Source organism: Mytilus californianus, unplaced genomic scaffold (genome assembly GCF_021869535.1).
Source record: "Mytilus californianus isolate M0D057914Y unplaced genomic scaffold, xbMytCali1.0.p SCAF_5, whole genome shotgun sequence".
NCBI classification, from domain to species: Eukaryota; Metazoa; Mollusca; class Bivalvia; order Mytilida; family Mytilidae; genus Mytilus; species Mytilus californianus.
In genome coordinates, this window is record NW_026262701.1 from 30,140,337 (window position 1) to 30,161,666 (window position 21,330).

The following is a 21,330-nucleotide window of genomic DNA, read 5'->3' on the forward strand; positions in this document are numbered from 1 at the left end:
TAACAACCTCAGTGTTGACTGGCTAGTGATTACAGTAGTAACTACTTAGACCACTCGGCCACCGAGGCCCTCAATCTCTAGATGATAGTGAACACAGGCACAGTACATTATGTTGTGTAATCATACAATGGAAATTGCTTCTTGTAACTTGGAAACATGTTTTATACTGTTAGAATAAAAAATAATAAAACTTACTTGTTCAATTTCAATTTAACATTTGTTGACCATTACATGTACATGTACATGTATATAATTCAATAACAATAATAAGGTATTCACAATTAAATTCAGAAATCACAGTCCCACATTTTACACCATGAACCATACATATATGGTTTCTAATACAAGGTGTCATGCATCAAAAAAATCACAATACCTAGCTGAAGTACTCTTTTGAAATTTAATACCCAGAATGCAATAGATTCTGAAATGGTAAGATGAATTAATGAAAATCAAAAACCTCTTGAATTAAACACTTTTGTTCTGTATGCTATGCAATGGATCATATATTTAAATGCAATGAACATAATAATGTATTAGAAACAACATATTTTTGTAGTCATACCAATTAAGGCAGCACAAAGTCAATAACACAACAAATATATTGACACCTTTACAATAACATTAAGGCAAGAGATCAACTCTTTAAATAACCATACCAAACTAATATGAACACTTTAATTGGAAGAGTCTTAAAAATAATAGATATATTATGTCTACCTTGTGAATTTAAAATCACAATCAAAATTAAATATGTAGGAATTGATATCACAGAGAGAACAAAAAGCACAATTATCTCCCGTAACCTCTGATTTGTTCTACTCTAGATGATGCAATTTTAAGTAAATTAGTGCCCTTTTGACCCCAATAATCAAGGTAATGTCAGGATAGTCCTCTTCTGGATTTAATGTTAATTTATACAAAAAAAATTAGTATTTTTTACATTTAATCTTACACACCAAGTGAAAATGGACAGTATAGTACTGTGTATTATGTATGCTCTAAAAATATCAAGATTTTAATGGCAAGAATTTAAGTGTTCATTAAGCTAATACATATTGATTGTAAGATATGTGCAAATGAATTTATTAATCCTGAAGAGAAATAAAAATTTTGATCAACAAATCAATATTCCAAAATGCCAAAGTAATGAAGTTATAAAGCATGTAATCTGATATTAATGGCTTACATTGACAACTAAACAAATAGAAAGACAAAATGGAAGTGATAGCTGAGTTGTGGAAAAGATGTGATTTGGTACATTAATTCATGACATAAAATCCCAACCTGATCACAAAATCCAAAACAGTCCTTTTATTGTTGTTCTTCATATTTTTCTTCATCCATTTAATTTCAGGAATCATCAGACCTTCCAAGTCTTAGTTCCTTCAGATCAATTAATAGCTTTTATATGTAGTATTTTGAGATTCTATTAATTTTTTACATGGCAGCACAAAATCAATAAAATGCTCTGCAGGGCACAGCTTGATACGACCGCAGAGGTCGAGCCCTGAACAGTTGGGGCAAGTATGGACACAACATTCAAGCTTGATACAGCTCTGAATTTGGATTGTGATTAAATATTTGACACATCATAGGTTTCTGACACAGAATGAATGTGGTCTGAGAACTTAAAAATTTTAAATTGGACATTCACCTATTATGGTCCAATATCCAAAATCTAAATACATGGTTAGATTCAGCATATCAAAGAACCCCAAGAATTCAATTTTTGATGAAATCAAACAAAGTTTAATTTTGGACCCTTTTGACCTCAATGTGGACAAAGTTGATAACGGGGCCCAAAAATCAAAAATCTAACTACATGGTTAGATTCAGCATACTAGTATCAAAGAACCCCATATATTCAATTTTTGTTGAAATCAAACAAAGTTTAATTTTGGACCCCGATTTGGACCAACTTGAAAACTGGGCCCATAATCAAAAATCTAAATACATGTTTAGATTCAGCATATCAAAGAACCCTAAAAATTCAATTTTTGTTAAAATCTAACTAAGTTTAATTTTGGACCCTTTGGACCTTAATGTAGACCAATTTGAAAACGGAACCAAAAATTAAGAATCTAAATACACTGTTAGATTCGGCATATCAAAGAACCCCAATAATTCAAGTTTTGATGAAATCAAACATAGTTAAATTTTGGACCCTTTGGACCTCAATGTGGACCAATTTAAAAACGGGGCCAAAAATCCAAAAACTTAATACACGGTTAGATTCAGCATATTAAAGACCCCAAGAATTCAAGAATAAAACCCCATTGAAATTGATCAAGAAATAAGCAATTTATACGAAGTATCTTCTTTTGCACAATACTGTGCAATTGAATATTTCTTGCTATTGCGCAATACTGTACAATTGACAATTTCTTGCTATTGCGCAATATTGTGCTATTGGATATTTCTTGCTATTGCACAATATTGTGCAATTGAAGATTTCTTGCTATTGCGCAATACTGTGCAATTGAAGATTTCTTGCTATTGTGCAATACTGTGCAATTGAAAATTTCTTGCTATTGCACAATACTTATTATATAATAATTTACACATCCTGTTTGGTGTGTATCTCCTACCATATCATTATAATTTGCTTTTAAATATAAATCAGAAATAACCAACTTAAAATGGAAAATTTTAAAAGAAAAAAAAAAGGAAAAAAAGAAAAAAAAAAAAAAAAAATCCCCCCCCCCCAAATTCTTTGAACCCCCTTATGATTCATCACCCCCAAACTCAATCCCAGCCTTCCCTTTGTGGTATGGTACCTTGCAGTACAATTTCAGAGAGATCCATACACTTGAACACAAGTAATTGTCTGGAAACTAGAAAAATGCTTATTTTTGGCCCCTTTTTGGCCCCCAATTCCTAAACGTTTCGGCAATTACACCCAAACTCAATTCCAGCTTTCCCTTTGTGATATGGAACCTTGTAGTACAATTTCAGAAATATCCAAACACTTACACACAAGTTATTGTCATGAAACTAGAAAAATGCTTGTTTTTTGCCCCTTTTTTGGCCCCTAATTCCTACAATTTTGAGGCAATTACCCCCAAAATCAATTACAGCCTTCCCTTTGTGATATGGAACCTTGTGGTACAATGTCAGAGAGATCCATACACTTACACACAAGTTATTGTCTGGAAGTTGCAAAAATGCTTATTTTTGGCCCCTTTTTGGCCCCTAATTCCTTAACTGTTGGTACCATTACCCCCAAAATCAATCCCAACCTTCCTTTCGTGGTATTGAACCTTATGGTAAAATTTCATGGAGATCCATTCACTTAAACTAAAGTTAGAGTGCGAAAACCAATGTGTCTTCGGACGACGACGACGACGACGACGCCAACGTCATACCAATATACGACCAAAAAATTTTTAATTTTTGCGGTCGTATAAAAATGTCATCAATTTCTCTGAAAATTCAAAATGTTACAGTAATTCTCAAAGGAATGAGAGTCACGTGACTGAATCAGACAAATAGTTGAACACCCAAAAAACTATCCACACACTATGAAGGAATTTTCATAGTACAAGTTTTCTATCTATCACAACCATATCCATAATTCATCATAATCCTACCCATGATTCATCACTATCCTACCCATAATTCATCACAATCCTACCCATAATTCATCACAATTCATCCCTTTAATTCATTTCAGCTATTATCAATGGCAAGTCTAATAAAGCACCTGAACTGTATATTACATGTAAATAAATTAAACATGTAATTTTTTTAACTAGTAAAGAAAGATAACTCTGTCATTTCCTGCCTAATCTGATTAAATATTTTATTTCCCTTTATCATTCTTATTCCATTATTTGTTAAACCTAGTTATTTTATCTTTTGTATTGTTTTGTTATCTTAATCCTAATTCATTTAATATTGTGATCTGAATTCTATCTATAAATTAAAATCTCTTTTTTTATCCAAATTTTATATTTTATTTGTTTTTAATACTTTGTCAGTCTGTTTACCCTAATCTTATTACATTTAGTTATCTAAATCTATCTTTAATGTATTTCTATGTTTTTGTTTTACTAAGTAATCAATAATCTATCTTATTTCACATTGTTATCTGAATTTACCATTTTTTCACTTTGTTATTGGAATTTTATCTTTTATTTCACTTAGTAATCCTAATTCTATAACTTTTCACTTCACTGTCAGGATTCTGTTTTATATTCTGTCAATTTTTTATCAGAATTTTATCATCATAAATGAAAATACAGAAGGGGCTAAAATCAGATAATGTGGGGATATTCAAAATCAGGAAATCTGTCAAAATCCAGAAAACTTTCATGTAAAACTTACAGAAACTATAGAAGTTATGATAAGTGCTGAAAAAATCAATATTCGTAAATTCAAATATAGCCTAAAAATATGTAACCTTAAGCTTAATGATTGGTTACCTACACTTGTACTTAGTATCATGCATGCCATGACAAACCTAACAAATCAATACATGTTTACTGTAAACTGACCCATAGTTTTCTCTCTCTCATTAATTAATCATACATAGTTAATTATCTCCAGAGTTCCTCTGAGTAAGTAAACAAGTCTTGTTGTTATTATGCAAAAGGTTATAGGAGTGTGTCTATGTATAATTTTCTGTTCTGAGATCTTTACTGCAGAGCAGACTTTTGTATGGAAAGACTTCAACGGCTGAATTGGTGAATTGTAAAAGTAATAAAGGTTTCATCATTTGTAAACAAATTTAATTAGTTTTAGTTTCACAGCCAAAAAGTAATACTTGTAAAACAGTGAAAAGTTTTGCTTTATCGATGATAATGGGGGTTATTAACGACCTTGACTGGCTATAAAGCCCTCGCACAGTCGGAATTTGATATATCATAAACCAATACTTTTTTTTCAACTTAATACATTTGAATGGGCAATAATTCTCTAACTTATATATGCTTAAATTATTATGCAATATATATATGGCTTATTGATGTTTTTGTTGTGCATTCACAGAAAGATATGATGCAGACCCAGTATTCATAACCAAATTTTTTGCCTCTCTCTTACATCACATGTGAAGTGATATTTTAAAATCAAGGTCAAAATTGAAATGACTAATTTCAAAATTCAAATTCAATTTTAAATTCAAAACCTATTTCCAATCTTTAAATGTATGCTTTTTCACATAAAAACTTTGGTATACTTTATAGATAGAGAATGTTGTCAATAAAATTAATTGGTATTTAAACAATGTAAAATAATAACAATAAAATAATCCCCTTCATCCTCTCCCAATATTTGTGAAAAACACAATCACATTGAGCAAATGTTCTCTTAACTTGGCAAGTCAAATATTTCTATCAATAAAGGTTCTATAGAATCTAATTTCATTTTCAGTAACATTTTAGTATGAACTTCATTTATATTCCTTAGGTCTGTCAGCTTCATTATGATCTTGGCAAACAATGTACTATCCTCCGGAAACCTATCTTTGACGTATCTTTGAAGAATTTTAGCATAACATTCTTGTATTTCCTGAATCTTATCCTGCTGCTGCAGTCCTGGTCTGTCAGCAGAAAACAAAGATAACATAATTAACAGTTTCAGAATTAACAAATCTCCATGTATAATTCTCATCAAGGACTTCACAAATTTGGAATATGTCAAAAACATGCTCTGTGTTTCAGGGTTTCCCATTTTGAGTATATTGGCTTCTAATTTCATTTCTTCTTTTTCTACGTTTCCAGTTTTTTTGGAGAGATCAATTCCAACAGATTGAGCAGATGCATCAGCACTCCTTGAGAATTCAGAAACTCCCATTCCTGCCATTTTTGATACATCGAAGCCAAAGCTAGCAGCACGTTCCCTTAGACTCTCTATGTCAAAACCCATCCTCTGGGCATGCTCTCTCATAGAATTGATCATATCCATATCAACTCCTCCACTGTTTCCTCGGAAAGAAGAATTTTTTGTTTCAGAAACAGAAGATGAGGCAGAATCTGGTGAGACAGGGGAGCTTATCTCAGAACTCATGGATGTGGACGTGGATGTGGATGATTTTCTTTCGTTTAGAGATGGAGTCAACATTTTTTTTGTACTCAAAGACCAAGTTTCTGTCTGAGCATCAAAGTTGACCGCTGACCGTAACATCAAAATTTCTACAACACTACCTTTTAATAATCCAATCTGATCTTCTTTATTTATCATCTTGAAAAATTCTATATATTTGGACAACTTGATAATTCGACGAACAAAGCCTTCGGCAACATTGACAAAATCGGTACTATTCTTTGGGGAGCTTTTCAAAACTGTCTGTGTATTTCCTAAGAATTCTGTTTGTTCATGAGCTCGTCTCAACTCTATAATAATTCCTTTCTCCATATCAGGAAACTGTGATATAATATCTTGCACAAGATCCTGACTTTCATTCCAAGCTGGATACTTACTGGAAATGTCTGCACTTACAGGACATGATTCACTTTCATTTTCTGATTTTAGTTTCATGAGCATTAACAAATCACTGTCTGATAATCTTGGGAATGTGGAACGAAGATCCTCAAATGACTGATTTCGTATTTGGTCCTGAAATGTATCAGCAAAATCCTGAGGAGAAGCAGCATAAGTGTCTTCTGGAGGTAGTTGTCCATGTTTACGTAATTTGTTGATAATTATCTTTTGTTTTCTCTGTTTCTTTTGTTCCTCATCTGTAAAAAAATCAAAACTTTGTATTTTCCAGAAGTGATTTTAGAAAAAAAAAATTAACTAGTGACTATAAAGAATATGTGTCACAAACCTGGATCTATGAGCCTCATCAACAGTTGCCACTCTCAAACATAATACACCAATACAACCGATGATGATGATGATGATGGATGGCTGCTTAACGTCCAGCAGCAAATTGATATGCATATTCAGGACGAGAACATGTTAATGTAACATGAATATTGACCCTGATTTGATCTAGATCAACACGCTGAACCGGATTTTTAACGTGCTAGTTCACAAGGTAAAAGTCCGCCAGAAGACATGTAACCTTACCCAGACACATTATTTTGACACCAAGCCAACCAGTCTTTGCTCTTACTCCTTAATACCGCTTGCTAAACAGAGAACAAGCAAATATCAATTTTAAAAGTCTTTGGTTTCAAACCCATGACCTCCTGCACTCAAGGCAAACCCAATACAATCATCAACATATATCATTTTTGTTGATCTTGTATTGCTGATCATTTTTGCTAAAAAAAAAACATTAAAAAATGGATAAAATCCTCATTTAAGGGTAATAACTCCTGAAAGTCATTCAATAGTTTGGTCATATTGGAATTTTTGTATCTAACTTGAAAAACATGCAAATTTTTTTTTATTAAATTGTCATTTAAGAGCAATAACTTCTATAAGGAGTCATCTAACAATTTTTGTCAAATTGTACAGAAGATAGATCTTGCTACTCTGAACATTTTTCAAGATAAAAGACAGAACTTGCATTTTACCCCTATGTTCTATTTTTAGCCATGTCGGCCTTTAGGCCAGGTGAGCTAAAAAGATACACATGTATAACATTGTTTCTTTCCAGTCAAAAGACCTTATAAATTTTCTGCTTTGCATTTCATTTCACACTAGTTAAATTGTTAATTAGAAATGTATTTTCTTCTGATTGGTAAACTTTGGAATGTTTCTGATTGGTTGGAAGTTATGATCACATGACTTTGACAGTTGTGGGGTTTCCTTTTACATCCTAACAAATTCATCTTCCAAGGGTTATACCTTTCCTTACAAGGAGGAGACCAGCTTAGTATATATAGGTTAAAATTACAAGACAAGAAACGCAATGTAGATCTTGACCTTTAATTTAATTTCTTACAATAACTTTATTAACTTATAAAATTTCACATTGATATCTGGAATTTAATTTCATGCAATAGTGTACGGTCCTACTGACATATTTTTGTAATGCAAGTTTCAAGCAGATGGAAGAGTTTTACATACAAATGTATCTAGGTGTAATTAAAGTTCTGAAACAAAGAACCCCCCAAAAAGGCTAGCTGAGATGTAAAATCAAAATTAAACTTAGATTAGGTTATCCATAGGTATCAACTTTGAAAGCCTCTAAAGGGGGAGATTTACCCCCAACAAAAGTGTTTTAGAGGAGATTTTATACCGTAGCACACCATTTTCTATGCCATTTCCTAACCTTCTTACTGTTACTTGTAATAACAACATAAATCCTATGTTCCTAAATTGAGGTAAATTATATGGCCTTCCAAATACCGTTTCGATCCCTAACATCACTGAAGAGACATTAATTGTCGAAATCCGGATATGGTGTACAAGTTTTTGCACCTCATGTTTGCCGAATACCATCTTCTCCGCAAGTTTATTGTTTTCTGTTTGGTATTAAATTAATAATTAAGATCCTATTACATCTCGTGATCAATTTATTTGGCAATCGTCAATGGCAGTCAGCAGGGTTTAAGAACATCAGTTGTTCGACCTGTTAGTCAAATGTGATTTGTTAAAATATACTTTTCACTTTTTTGGTCTTTTGGAAAATGTTGTTTGTGCTGTATTTAGACCCCTCTACCAAGAAATTTGTTTTACATGCACACGTATAAAAATTGTGGTTTTTATCCAACGCAATCATAGGTTTGAACGTTGTTTTCAATTTAGACTTTATTATACTAGTGGTATACATCCTTGCCTTTAGGTGTTTACATCGTAAACATCTCATACCAATCCATCTTCATTAGAACTTATTTTTACATCCATTTATAATAATTAACAAGTACACTTTTAAAGTGCAACTGTTGAAAAATCAATTTAGTTTATCAAAATTTTGTAGTTTTATCATAATGAAAAATACTCAAAATGCAAATGGAAATGTAAAAGTAATTGAATTTTGCAGAAATTAAATACATTGCAATTGGTCTTTTTAACTTCAAATTGTATATTTCATGAATTGGCTTCCTTTGACAACTTTATTCCTGTTTAAAGGTACTGAGTAAACAAATTTCGATTTCCTCAGGTTTTATCCAATTAGCATAGGCAAATTATGTGATCAATTAATATTCATTTTCGTTTCCCTCTGATTTTACCTGTACTTAAAACAATGCTTGAAAAAGGAAGTCAACATCTGGTTAAAGTATTGACAAGAAGCATGTTTTCATATTCTTTTACACAACTAAATGATAGTTCAAAATGAGTGTGCGACAATTTCCGCAGAGCAGATTCTGACTCCATTGCTAGAGACTACCATGAAGAGGGTGATTTAAAAAATTTTGAAAAAATATTAGGTTCCCAACGAGATCAGCAGAGTTGACACCTATGCAATTATCTAAATATCACCCCCTAATAAAATGCTCCGCAGGGCGCAGCTTGATACGACCGCAGAGGTCGAACCCTGAACAGTTGGGGGAAGTATGGACACAACATTCAAGCTTGATACAGCTTTGGATTTGGATTGTGATTAAATATTTGACACAGCATAGGTTTCTAACACAGATTGAATGTGGTCTAAGAACTTAAAAATTTTAAATTGGACATTCACCTATTATGGTCCAATATCCAAAATCTAAATACATGGTTAGATTCAGCATATCAAAGAACCCCAAGAATTCAATTTTTGATGAAATCAAACAAAGTTTAATTTCGGACCCTTTTGACCTCAATGTGGACAAAGTTGATAACGGGGCCCAAAAATCAAAAATCTAAATACATGGTTAGATTCAGCATATCAAAGAACCCCATATATTCAATTTTTGTTGAAATCAAACAAAGTTTAATTTTGGACCCCGATTTGGACCAACTTGAAAACTGGGCCCATAATCAAAAATCTAAATACATGTTTAGATTCAGCATATCAAAGAACCCTAAGAATTCAATTTTTGTTAAAATCAAACTAAGTTTAATTTTGGACCCTTTGGACCTTAATGTAGACCAATTTGAAAACGGAACCAAAAATTAAGAATCTAAATACACGGTTAGATTCGGCATATCAAAGAACCCCATATATTCAATTTTTGTTGAAATCAAACAAAGTTTAATTTTGGACCCCGATTTGGACCAACTTGAAAACTGGGCCCATAATCAAAAATCTAAATACATGTTTAGATTCAGCATATCAAAGAACCCTAAGAATTCAATTTTTGTTAAAATCAAACTAAGTTTAATTTTGGACCCTTTGGACCTTAATGTAGACCAATTTGAAAACGGAACCAAAATTTAAGAATCTAAATACACAGTTAGATTCGGCATATCAAAGAACCCCAATAATTCAATTTTTGATGAAATCAAACAAAGTTTAATTTTGGACCCTTTGGACCTCAATGTGGACCAATTTAAAAACGGGGCCCAAAATCCAAAAACTAAATACACGGTTATATTCAGCATATTAAAGAACCCCATGAAATCAAGAATAAAACCCCATTGAAATTGGTCAAGAAATAAGCAATTTATAGGAAGTATCTTCTTTTGCACAATCCTGTGCTATTAAATATTTCTTGCTATTGCGCAATACTGTACAATTGACAATTTCTTGCTATTGCGCAATATTGTGCTATTGGATATTTCTTGCTATTGCGCAATACTGTGCAATTGAAGATTTCTTGCTATTGCACAATACTGTGCAATTGAAGATTTCTTGCTATTGTGCAATACTGTGCAATTGAAAATTTCTTGCTATTGCACAATACTTATTATATAATAATTTACACATCCTGTTTGGTGTGTATCTCCTACCATATCATTATTATTTGATTTTAAATATAAATCAGAAATAACCAACTTAAAATGGAAAATTTTAAAAGAAACAAAAAAGGAAAAAAAGAAAAAAAAGGAAAAAAAAATAAATCCCCCCCCCAAAATTTTTTGAACCCCCATTATGATTCATCACCCCCAAACTCAATCCCAGCCTTCCCTTTGTGGTATGGTACCTTGCAGTACAATTTCAGAGAGATCCATACACTTGAACACAAGTTATTGTCTGGAAACTAGAAAAAAATGTGTTTTTTGGCCCCTTTTTGGCCCCAAATTCCTAAACGTTTAGGGCAATTACCCCCAAACTCAAACCCAGCTTTCCCTTTGTGATATGGAACCTTGTAGTACAATTTCAGAAAGATCCATACACTTACACACAAGTTATTGTCATGAAACTAGAAAAATGCTTGTTTTTTGCCCCTTTTTTGGCCCCTAATTCCTAAAATTTGGAGGCAATTACCCCCAAAATCAATCCCAGCATTCCTTTAGTGATATGGAACCTTGTGGTACAATGTCAGAGAGATCAATACACTAACACACAAGTTATGTCTGGAAGTTACAAAAATGCTTATTTTTGGCCCCTTTTTGGCCCCTAATTCCTTAACTGTTATTACCATAACCCCCAAAATCAATCCCAACCTTCCTTTTGTGGTATTGAACCTTGTGGTAAAATTTCATAAAGATCCATTCACTTAAACTAAAGTTAGAGTGCGAAAACTAATGTGTCTTCGGACGACGACGACGACGCCGGACGACGACGACGCCAACGTCATACCAATATACGACCACAAAAATTTTTTTGCGGTCGTATAAAAACTGGTCCACTAACAAAATCTAACCTGACCTATATTCTATGGTCCATGATATTATGTAAAAGGAGAAGGGATGAAGCCACTTTTTTGGCCCCTGATTTCATAAAACCAAAACGTATAGTAAATCAACCAAATAACATCCTTCAGGCATTCATATTTATATTTTTGAATTTTCTAAAAGATTGGAATTTGGGCTTCAAACTCCTATCAATTAGTGCAAAACAGCAAAAACTGCCAAAATAGCCTCATTTTGAGATATAGTCATTAATATTTAGATATGATCAAGTTGCTTGACCCAAAAAGATATTTTGCAAAAAAGAATATTTTACTGATATGCTAATGAGAGTAAAATTTTTGTGTGCCTAAAGCTGTTGCACATATTTACTTTGACACAAAACTATGCATGAAATTGCCATTTAAGCTAAAATATGTTAATTTCAACATGTTTATGACATCATAAGTGATCTTTCTGCACTAAATGATGCAAACATATTAACCTGTTCATTTATCAAAAAAATGTACATAATTTTGAAAGGCTCCTCCTTCTTCATCAATATTTTGTCCAATGGTACCTTAGTCATTATTGGGAAACCAATAAAAGAAGAAGTCGTGTCCATAGGATGCCATGCCCATTTGGCGTATACAGTACATTTAACAGTTCACTTAGTCAGAAAAATGTGTGCTAAGAAGTCCCAAGTTGTGACCACAAACTACCTTAAACCAAAACTTTAAAATGAAATGGGACAGACAGACCCATTGACCAAAAAACTTAATGCACCCTTATGAACGAAGAAATCTGGTTCAAACCTGAATTTAGCATGTATATATTTAACATTTCACTTCATAATGAACGTGTGTACTAAGTTTCAAGTTGATGTGACCAAAAAGTACCCTAAACCAAATTTTAACCTTATACTTTAAACCAAAACTGTAACCAGTTATACTTTAAACCAAACTTAAACCTTATACTTTAAATTAAAACTTTAACCTTATATTTGAAACCAAAACTCTAACCTCATATCTTAAACAAAACTTTAACCTCATATTTTAAACCAAAACTTTAACCTTATACTTTAAACCAAAACTTTAGTGATTTTCCTATAAACCAAAACTTTAATGACTTTCCTTTAAACCAAAACTTTAACCTGAAATGGGACAGACAGATACACAGACTGAAAAACATAATGCATCCCTATTATCATGGACAGGGCATAAAAAAACGCTAATTAAAATAATAAACAGGCATTACTCTTGAACAATAAATGTCAAAACCCTTAAATCAAATTTGACTTGTTTTTTATGGAGTATGATAAATTATCAAAATCTTAAAACATTTCATATCCTAGTTCATTAAATTGTGTTAAAATAAAAAAATAAAAAGATTTAGTCAAATGGTACTTCAGTTAGGCCAAACAAAAATATATGTCTGTTTCCTGTTGCCCGACCGACCTGGACTCAAAACCCCCGACCTGGATTTTTTCTTTAAATTCCGGAAAAAAATCGTTTCCTTCCCAACCGGATCTTACTGTGCCCAAACAATCAAAATGACCTATTTATTTCCCCGAGTTTGTCATTTTTAAGAATTAAAAGGTGCAGAAACTTAATGAAATGGGTGGATAGTGCTCAATAAATCATTCTCAAAGTATTTAAGGAAAAGTTTAACCTTTCTCTGACAACGTGGTCTTGTCTACTTTTTCAATCATTTATGATTATTTCATTACTGTTTAGTGGTCACAACTAAACAGTTGAACCTTCATTGCTTGAAGGAAGTATTCCCGTTGTCCAGGGATTCATTACAAGCCCGTATTTTACGATTACTTTTCCTTGAACCGTTTTCCTTTTTTCAAAATCGAAGAGGATAAAACAAAAAAATCGCGTAAATAAATATAAATTATTGTGTTACATGTATGCCATCCAATTATCAATAAATGTTGATTAAATTTTATTTTAGAATCGATATTAACAGGGGATTGCTTGGATATGAAAAAGCATTTAATGATACACAGAAACATCCACTTGGTCAAAGTGTAAATAGGAACAGGAAGTTGTAGCTAGAAGGGAAGCGTCTTTTTACCACAGAACACCACAGAATACCACAGAACACCACAGAACACCCAAATTTACCACAGAACTTCGAAATAATAATACTTCAGACATTATTATCGTGTTATTGTTCATTCTTTCTTATAATTTGACATTTATTATTCAAATAAATTTAATTTTTCTATTTAGGGTTGACTCACTAACGCTACGCCCCCAACTGAATGGCCAATATAAATTGGGATCATACCGAAAACCCCTAGCTATTAAAACCATAATATATTTATATTTGTGACATTTATATTTTAAATACATTTTAATCTTTTTTGTAATTTTAATTCATTTTTGAAAATGTTAAGATGCATTACGTAATTATTTGTTAAAATTTATTTTGTTTTACCAGGTGTTTTTTTTTTTGTCACTTTTTTATGAATTCTATGTTAAGAGTTGTTACAATAAATAATCAAAATGGTTAATGTGACATTTTATTGAAGTTGTTGTCAACAAATAATTAAACTTTATTAAAGTCATTAATGAAGTAATTTGTTAAGCTGATATCTAGAGTTGTTCAAACAATTGGCTAATGTTTGTACATCAAAGTTTTCTCCATTTATAGAGTTATATATAAAACTTCAAAAAGATATCTAAAGTTGTTGTAGGATAGTAATATTTGAGTTGACTTATAACATATTATAAATGTGTCTTTTTAATTGACAATTAAAAGTTCAAGCTCGATGACTGTTTTTGAATCTTATGTTGTGTGTGTATCTTCTCCAATCATTTAACAATATTTTGAATTTTTACAAAATTTTGTATGCATTTAGAAATCGTTGAACTGAAACTTTATATCGGGAAAAAAACTGGTATATGTAGCATTTACATATATATTCTATATTTTTGAGTCCAAAATTAATGTTGACCATAGCAAGTTCACAGACACAATTAAAGTACCGAAAATTTAATTAGATTAACCAATTTTGACACTTGTGGAAATCACCAATCAAGCCAATTAACATGTCATTTAAATTATCACACCTGAGACATCAAATACATTTAATTGGATTACCTAATATAATCAGGTGGCAACTAGAATCCAAACAATGAAGAATTTTGTAAATATTCAATTATTAATGATATATATATTATATTAAATAGAATGTTGAAAGCATTCTTCCTGTTCTAATTATTGTCAAGTCATTTCAAGAATACAATTTTTAAATGATAATAAAAATTCAAGATTAAAATGTGAACCCATGATCACGATCATTTTAGTTGAAAAATTAAAATTATTGTCTTATAGGTTTATTAATTTCACAGAATAATGTCTTATAGGTTTATTTCACAGAATAATGTCTTATAGGTTTATTAATTTCACAGAATAAATAGTTACATATGAGAAATATTAACTCTTTCTTAATTTCACGAAAAAATATTGTAAACACTTTTTATCAATCAGTTCAATATATTCAAAGCGTATATTGATCAGCGACTGAGAAAACCATACTGTAATTTTTTTTTTTGCTAAAAACTATTTTTTTAAATGTTTATTTTAGATTTTCATTATTACAATGCATTAGTTAAGTGTCTCAAAGGTCTCCAAATGTAAACAAAATATGCCAAATAACAAAAAAGTTATGATCATTTTTATCTCATCCAGTCAATCATCATGTCATTGGTGTAACCCGAATTAAAGAAATAATATAATTCGGAATTATTAGATTTGCGTTTTATAAAGTAATTTTACTGTTCTGTGGCATATTTCAGTAGTTTTGTTGTAAATTGTGTAGTTCTGTGGTACATTTTGAGTGTTCTGTGGTATTCTGTGGTGTTCTGTGGTAAAAAGACGCTCCGAGCTAGAAGGGAGACAATTTAGGCGGGAAAGTGCTAAAACCTGTATTGTCAAATATTTCTGGTGGCAATAATTCAAACATTTATAAAGTTATCAAACACAAATTTTCATTAATAACCCACAGTATGTTAGCCTTTTTATTTAAACATGTCTGCATTAACATTTAATTACTTATAGAAAGGGTAATCCATTTTTTTCCTTTGATATGAAATAAAATATTGATTTTATTTGTGATTTTTTAATTTGAAAGATGTAAATATTAATTTAGATTAATGAAAACAGTCCAATTTGGTCATTGGAAACTTTTAAAACAAGTGTCAGTTAATTATGAAGCTGTAAATGAGTACATAACTAGTTTATTAAAGTTAAACAACTAAAAGTAAGAGAAAAGGTATACCTACTGTGCTACATTGTAAATAATCACTCTTATAAGAAAAGATGGAGAGGGATGGTAAATGAAATCAAATCATTAAAACTATCTAGGCATTTTAATTAAAAGCTTAATAATAAAATTGTAACTTATTTTCATTTGTGATAATGCATATATATATATGTATATAAAAATGCAGGTCTTTTTCTATTTAATATAATATAACCAACATAGCAGTTGTAAGTAAATGTAACATTACGTTGCAAACGCAAAGGTGAATCAATCTAATATCGCGCGCTTATCACAGCACTATTAAAAAATCCTGGGGAGAACACTGACTTCTTTTTGTCAATAATGAGCAAAAAAAATTTTAATATGAGAAATGAGATGGGTTTGTAAAAGCTGTGCATCATGCATGTGTACAAATTCAATGTACATGCACATGTTCTGATCCACATCCTTGAATGCACATTTATGCACTTAGGGTTTGCAATAGTCCAAATAATTATGAATCCTCATTTTTTTATGTTTAAACATCAAAAGAGAACTGGAATCACACAGGGTATATGTCAATGATCGTTTGTGACACACTCACCTAATAGCGATTTACCAGATCATGATGTCGACCGAAAAACTTTTTAAGCGATGATGTTTGTCGAGGCTGAATGTATCCTTGCCTCAGCAGTTTATTTGTCAGTCTCCTAGCTCTCTCAAGAAAGTCCCTGTAGTGAACACAAGCTCTAGAATACCGGATCTACTTAGAAATATAGACACATTTTGACCCAGCTATCTATTAAAATTAAGTATCGTCTGCCTATTTTGGTTGTTCTGGCCTGTGGTCACTATGTTGGTAATCATACTGTATGGGTTTTATTGTGTGTTAAAAATTCCAGAGGGTCAGGATTGATAATGGGGAGGTTTGTGTACCCATAAACCACCACAATTGTGTCTGTACCAAGTCTGACAGGCTATCCCGACTCTCTGTGATTTTTATGTTTGTTTTTGTTCATTATATGTCGTGTGCAATTTGTGAATAGTGGTTTATTTTTCCTTTCCTATTACTGTATGGTCTGTCATTGTTGGCATGTCCTGTTATCTTCTTTGTATTAAACATATATGCAGGTGATACTAGAATATTGCTGCTCAGAAAAGGAAAATTGATAGAGATATTGAGATTAACATGACTTTGAACCGACTGCAAATCTGACACGGAGTGCATGTTGAAAAACGTGCAATAAAAAAAAAAAAAAATCCCTACCTACCTACCTGGATTTATTTGCCTTGGCAACAGGAAACAGACATATATTTTTTTTTGGCCTTATCATTAATTTTTATGGTAACTCTGGGAAATGACTTTTTAAAGGATGCATGTCAAATCAATCAAATTAAAACTTGACATGTATTTAATGGTTCATTACATTGTGTTCAAATTTCAATAGATTCAGTGCAGAGTTTCTTAAATTATCATCTGGAAACAAAAGAGTTTCTTAAATTATCATCTGGAAACAGAAGAGTTTCTTAAATTATCATCTGGAAACAAAAGAGTTTCTTAAATTATCATCTGGAAACAAAAGAGTTTCTTAAATTATCATCTGGAAACAAAAGAGTTTCTTAAATTATCATCTGGAAACAGAAGAGTTTCTTAAATTATCATCTGGAAACAGAAGAGTTTCTTAAATTATCATCTGGAAACAGAAGAGTTTCTTAAATTATCATCTGGAAACAAAAGAGTTTCTTAAATTATCATCTGGAAACAAAAGAGTTTCTTAAATTATCATCTGGAAACAAAAGAGTTTCTTAAATTATCATCTGGAAACAGAAGAGTTTCTTAAATTATCATCTGGAAACAAAAGAGTTTCTTAAATTATCATCTGGAAACAAAAGAGTTTCTTAAATTATCATCTGGAAACAAAAGAGTTTCTTAAATTATCATCTGGAAACAAAAGAGTTTCTTAAATTATCATCTGGAAACAGAAGAGTTTCTTAAATTATCATCTGGAAACAGAAGAGTTTCTTAAATTATCATCTGGAAACAAAAGAGCTGGTTAAATTATCATCTGGAAACAAAAGAGTTTCTTAAATTATCATCTGGAAACAAAAGAAATCCCAGTTTATCCTTTGTTAAATATTATTTTTAGTAAGTCAGGGCCTAGAATATCAATAAAGACTTTTGAAATATCTGTCAATACCACAAAAAAACAACTTGACCTGTGTTTAATGGCGGCATGTTATAGTGTTTAAATTTAGACAGATTTGATCAAAAGGTACTATTACTATATCATGCGGAAATTAAAATTGTGACCATATCCATCTTTATACAGAATAACACAAGCCTGTATGTTTTTCTATCATGATTTGTGACATAGTTGTATAAATAACTTGACATCATTATATTATTTGGAGTACATTCAGGCCTCACCTCTTCCTTTTTCCTTCACTATCTACTTCCTGGTTTTTTTCTCCTCAGTAAAAAAAAGATATAACAGAATTGCAAGGTATAAACTTCCTTATTTTCAAGGCATCTGTATATATATAGCAGATTTTTAACAGCATATGTGAAATATCATGGGCATGTATAAGCAACCATATTGATTTATTTTTAAATTATGGTCTATGAAAATAATGAGTTTGTGCTGTGTCATCTGTCAATAAATTTCTGATTATATTGACCTCATTATCGGGTTAAACAGTGAAATGTTTTCTGATAATACAAACAAATTGTTAGATAATCAATTAAATAAAAATAGAGGCTGAAACCAGCCTGTATTAATCATCTGACCAAGAATTTTTTTCTGCATATTTTCCAAAGGATTCCTTTAACAGTCATGTTTCTAGTTCCATCAGCACAAGGGAACCTTCAAAATAAGATGTAGCAGTTTTTAAACTGGAGTGTCATAAGAGCCCAAATTGCTCACCTTGTAAATTTACCACTCATTTAATTGTTTTAGAGAAGATGACTTCTGACTTTAGCTTTATTGCTTTGGATGGGCTTCTTTTCATGATTAACCCCTTAAAATTTCAAAACTTTACTCCGTGTGGTTTCAGAGATTTAGATATTTTAGATATTTATTTCCAAATAAGGTATTTATTTTCATTGTGTAACACACATTGGACAGGCTACAAATAATGTGAAAGCTGATGAGCTCCTGGAGGTTATTGGTTTTAAACAAGTGGATTTTGCATGTTACATGTAGCTTTAAGTCAGCCGCAATGTCAGGAGACTTGTCAATTTCACCTCCCACTTTGTTCTATTTTTTTCAGACTAAATTAGCTATGTCTGATTTATGAACAGTATGTCTGCAAAGAACAGATTAATACGAGATAAGTGTTTCCCATGGAATGACAAAGTCTGTACAAGTAGCCAATATTAAAAATAGCTTTATTGACTTTTATCAAAATCAAACTTATAAAATGATTTTGTATGTTTAATATTAATAATGGAATAACTATTTTCTGTGTTGTGTAATGATATTACCAAAAAGAATATTAAAAAAATATTCAGTTATATATATACATAAGTAGAAAGACCCTTCATCATTGCTGCCACAACAATAAGTAACCAGGTTTACCAAAAACAAACAACAACAAAAAACACTAATTTCTCGCATAATCTATGTAGACAAAAGTAAACTGAAATACGGAAACAACTCTGATATTGGGTCATGCTATAAAGTATTTTGGACAGTTGTCTCATTGGCAATCATACCACATCTCCTTATTTTTATATTTATCATTATTAACATGATCAATGTAAACAAAGGAAGATACATTTCAGTTTATGTTTTTATCCTATGAAGATATTATTCAATCAAAATTCTAAGAATTGTAAATGAAAACCATGCAGATAGACATGTCGGCATGTAATAAATCTGCATTATCAATTATGTTAATTCTCCCTAAAGACACATCTTGTTTCCTATCTTATAAAAGTATATATATTAAAAAGGCATTTTTTAATCATTTTATTATGTAACAGACAGAAGAAATGCAAATTATTTAAACAATTTGTGTGAGATGCACACATTTCAGACGAAGAGACAGAAATATTAGGATTATTACTGTGTCACAAAGTTCTCTAAGGACTAAGGAAGTAAAAAACAAGAAAACTGTACACAATTTTTTCATTTTAAGTTAATTATGCCTTAATGCATGCTTTCAAATATTTGGGAATAATTTCAGCAATAAGTTATACAAGTTTGGGGAGAATGGGATGCTCCATAAGCATGTATTCAAATACAAATTGTGGGAAATTGTATGTTCTTTTACATTTTAAGAATATTACTACCCTAAAAAAAAGTTTAAAAAAAGAAAATGTATGGCCCCATGCACTGATGTTGTTGAAGGTTGATCAGGAACATTGATTTATAGGCTCAAATTAACCCTTCTACCATTTATACTCCCTAGTGAATATTAAAAAATGTTATACAATATCTGTGAAATCAGGTACTGAGTAAAAACAAGAGTGCACACGCTGAAATGTCTCACCTTCTTTACTAATCATTGATATTATGTTGATAGTCCTAAATATAAAGCTTTATTACAACTGTCACATAAACTTAACATTAACCAAGTAAACTAAACATTGACCAATGAACCATGAAAATGAGGTCAAGGTCAGATGAACCATGCTAGGCAGGCATGTACAGCTAACAATTCTTCCATACAACAAATATAGTTGACCTATCGCTTATAGTTTAAGAAAAACAGACGAAAACACAAAAACTTAACACTGAGCAATGAACCTTGAAAATGAGGTCAAGGTCAAATAAAACCTGCGTAACTGACATATAGATCATAAAATATTTCCATACACCAAATATAGTTGAACTATTGCATATAGTATTAGAAAAAAAGACCAAAACTCAAAAACTTAACTTTGACCACTGAACCATGAAAATGAGGTCAAGGTAAGATGACACCTGCCAGCTAGACATGTACACCTTACAATCATTCCATACACCAAATATAGCTGACCTATTGCATGCAGTATTAGAAAGAAAGACCAAAACTCAAAAACTTAACTTTGACCACTGAACCATGAAAATGAGGTCAAGGTCAGATGACACCTGCCAGCTAGACATGTACACCTTACAATCATTCCATACACCAAATATAGTAGACCTATTGCATACAGTATAAGAAAAACAGACCAAAACACAAAAACTTAACTATAACCACTGAACCATGAAAATAAGGTCAAAGTCAGATGACACCTGCCAGTTGGACATGTACACCTTACAGTCCTTCCATACACCGAATATACTAGACCTATTGCTTATAGTATCTGAGATATGGACTTGACCACGAAAACTTAACCTTGTTCACTGATCCATGAAATGAGGTCGAGGTCAAGTGAAAACTGTCTGACGGGCATGAGGACCTTGCAAGGTACGCACATACCAAATATAGTTATCCTATTACTTATAATAAGAGAGAATTTAACATTACAAAAAATCTGAACTTTTTTTTCAAGTAGTCACTGAACCATGAAAATGAGGTCAAGGACATTGGACATGTGACTGACGGAA

The 21,330-nt window shown here is 31.4% G+C and overlaps 1 protein-coding gene across 1 annotated transcript in view; it reads right to left on the reverse strand.

The window, feature by feature from the left end:
• Positions 1-2,709: 2,709 nt before the first annotated feature.
• LOC127702652 (vitamin D3 receptor B-like) overlaps positions 2,710-21,330 on the reverse strand; it is an 89,587-nt gene continuing 70,966 nt past the window's right edge. The window contains exon 4 of the mRNA XM_052206942.1: positions 2,710-6,683. Within this exon, the coding sequence (XP_052062902.1) occupies positions 5,314-6,683 (1,370 nt within the window). The 3' untranslated portion in view covers positions 2,710-5,313. The remainder of the gene's footprint in view (positions 6,684-21,330) is intronic.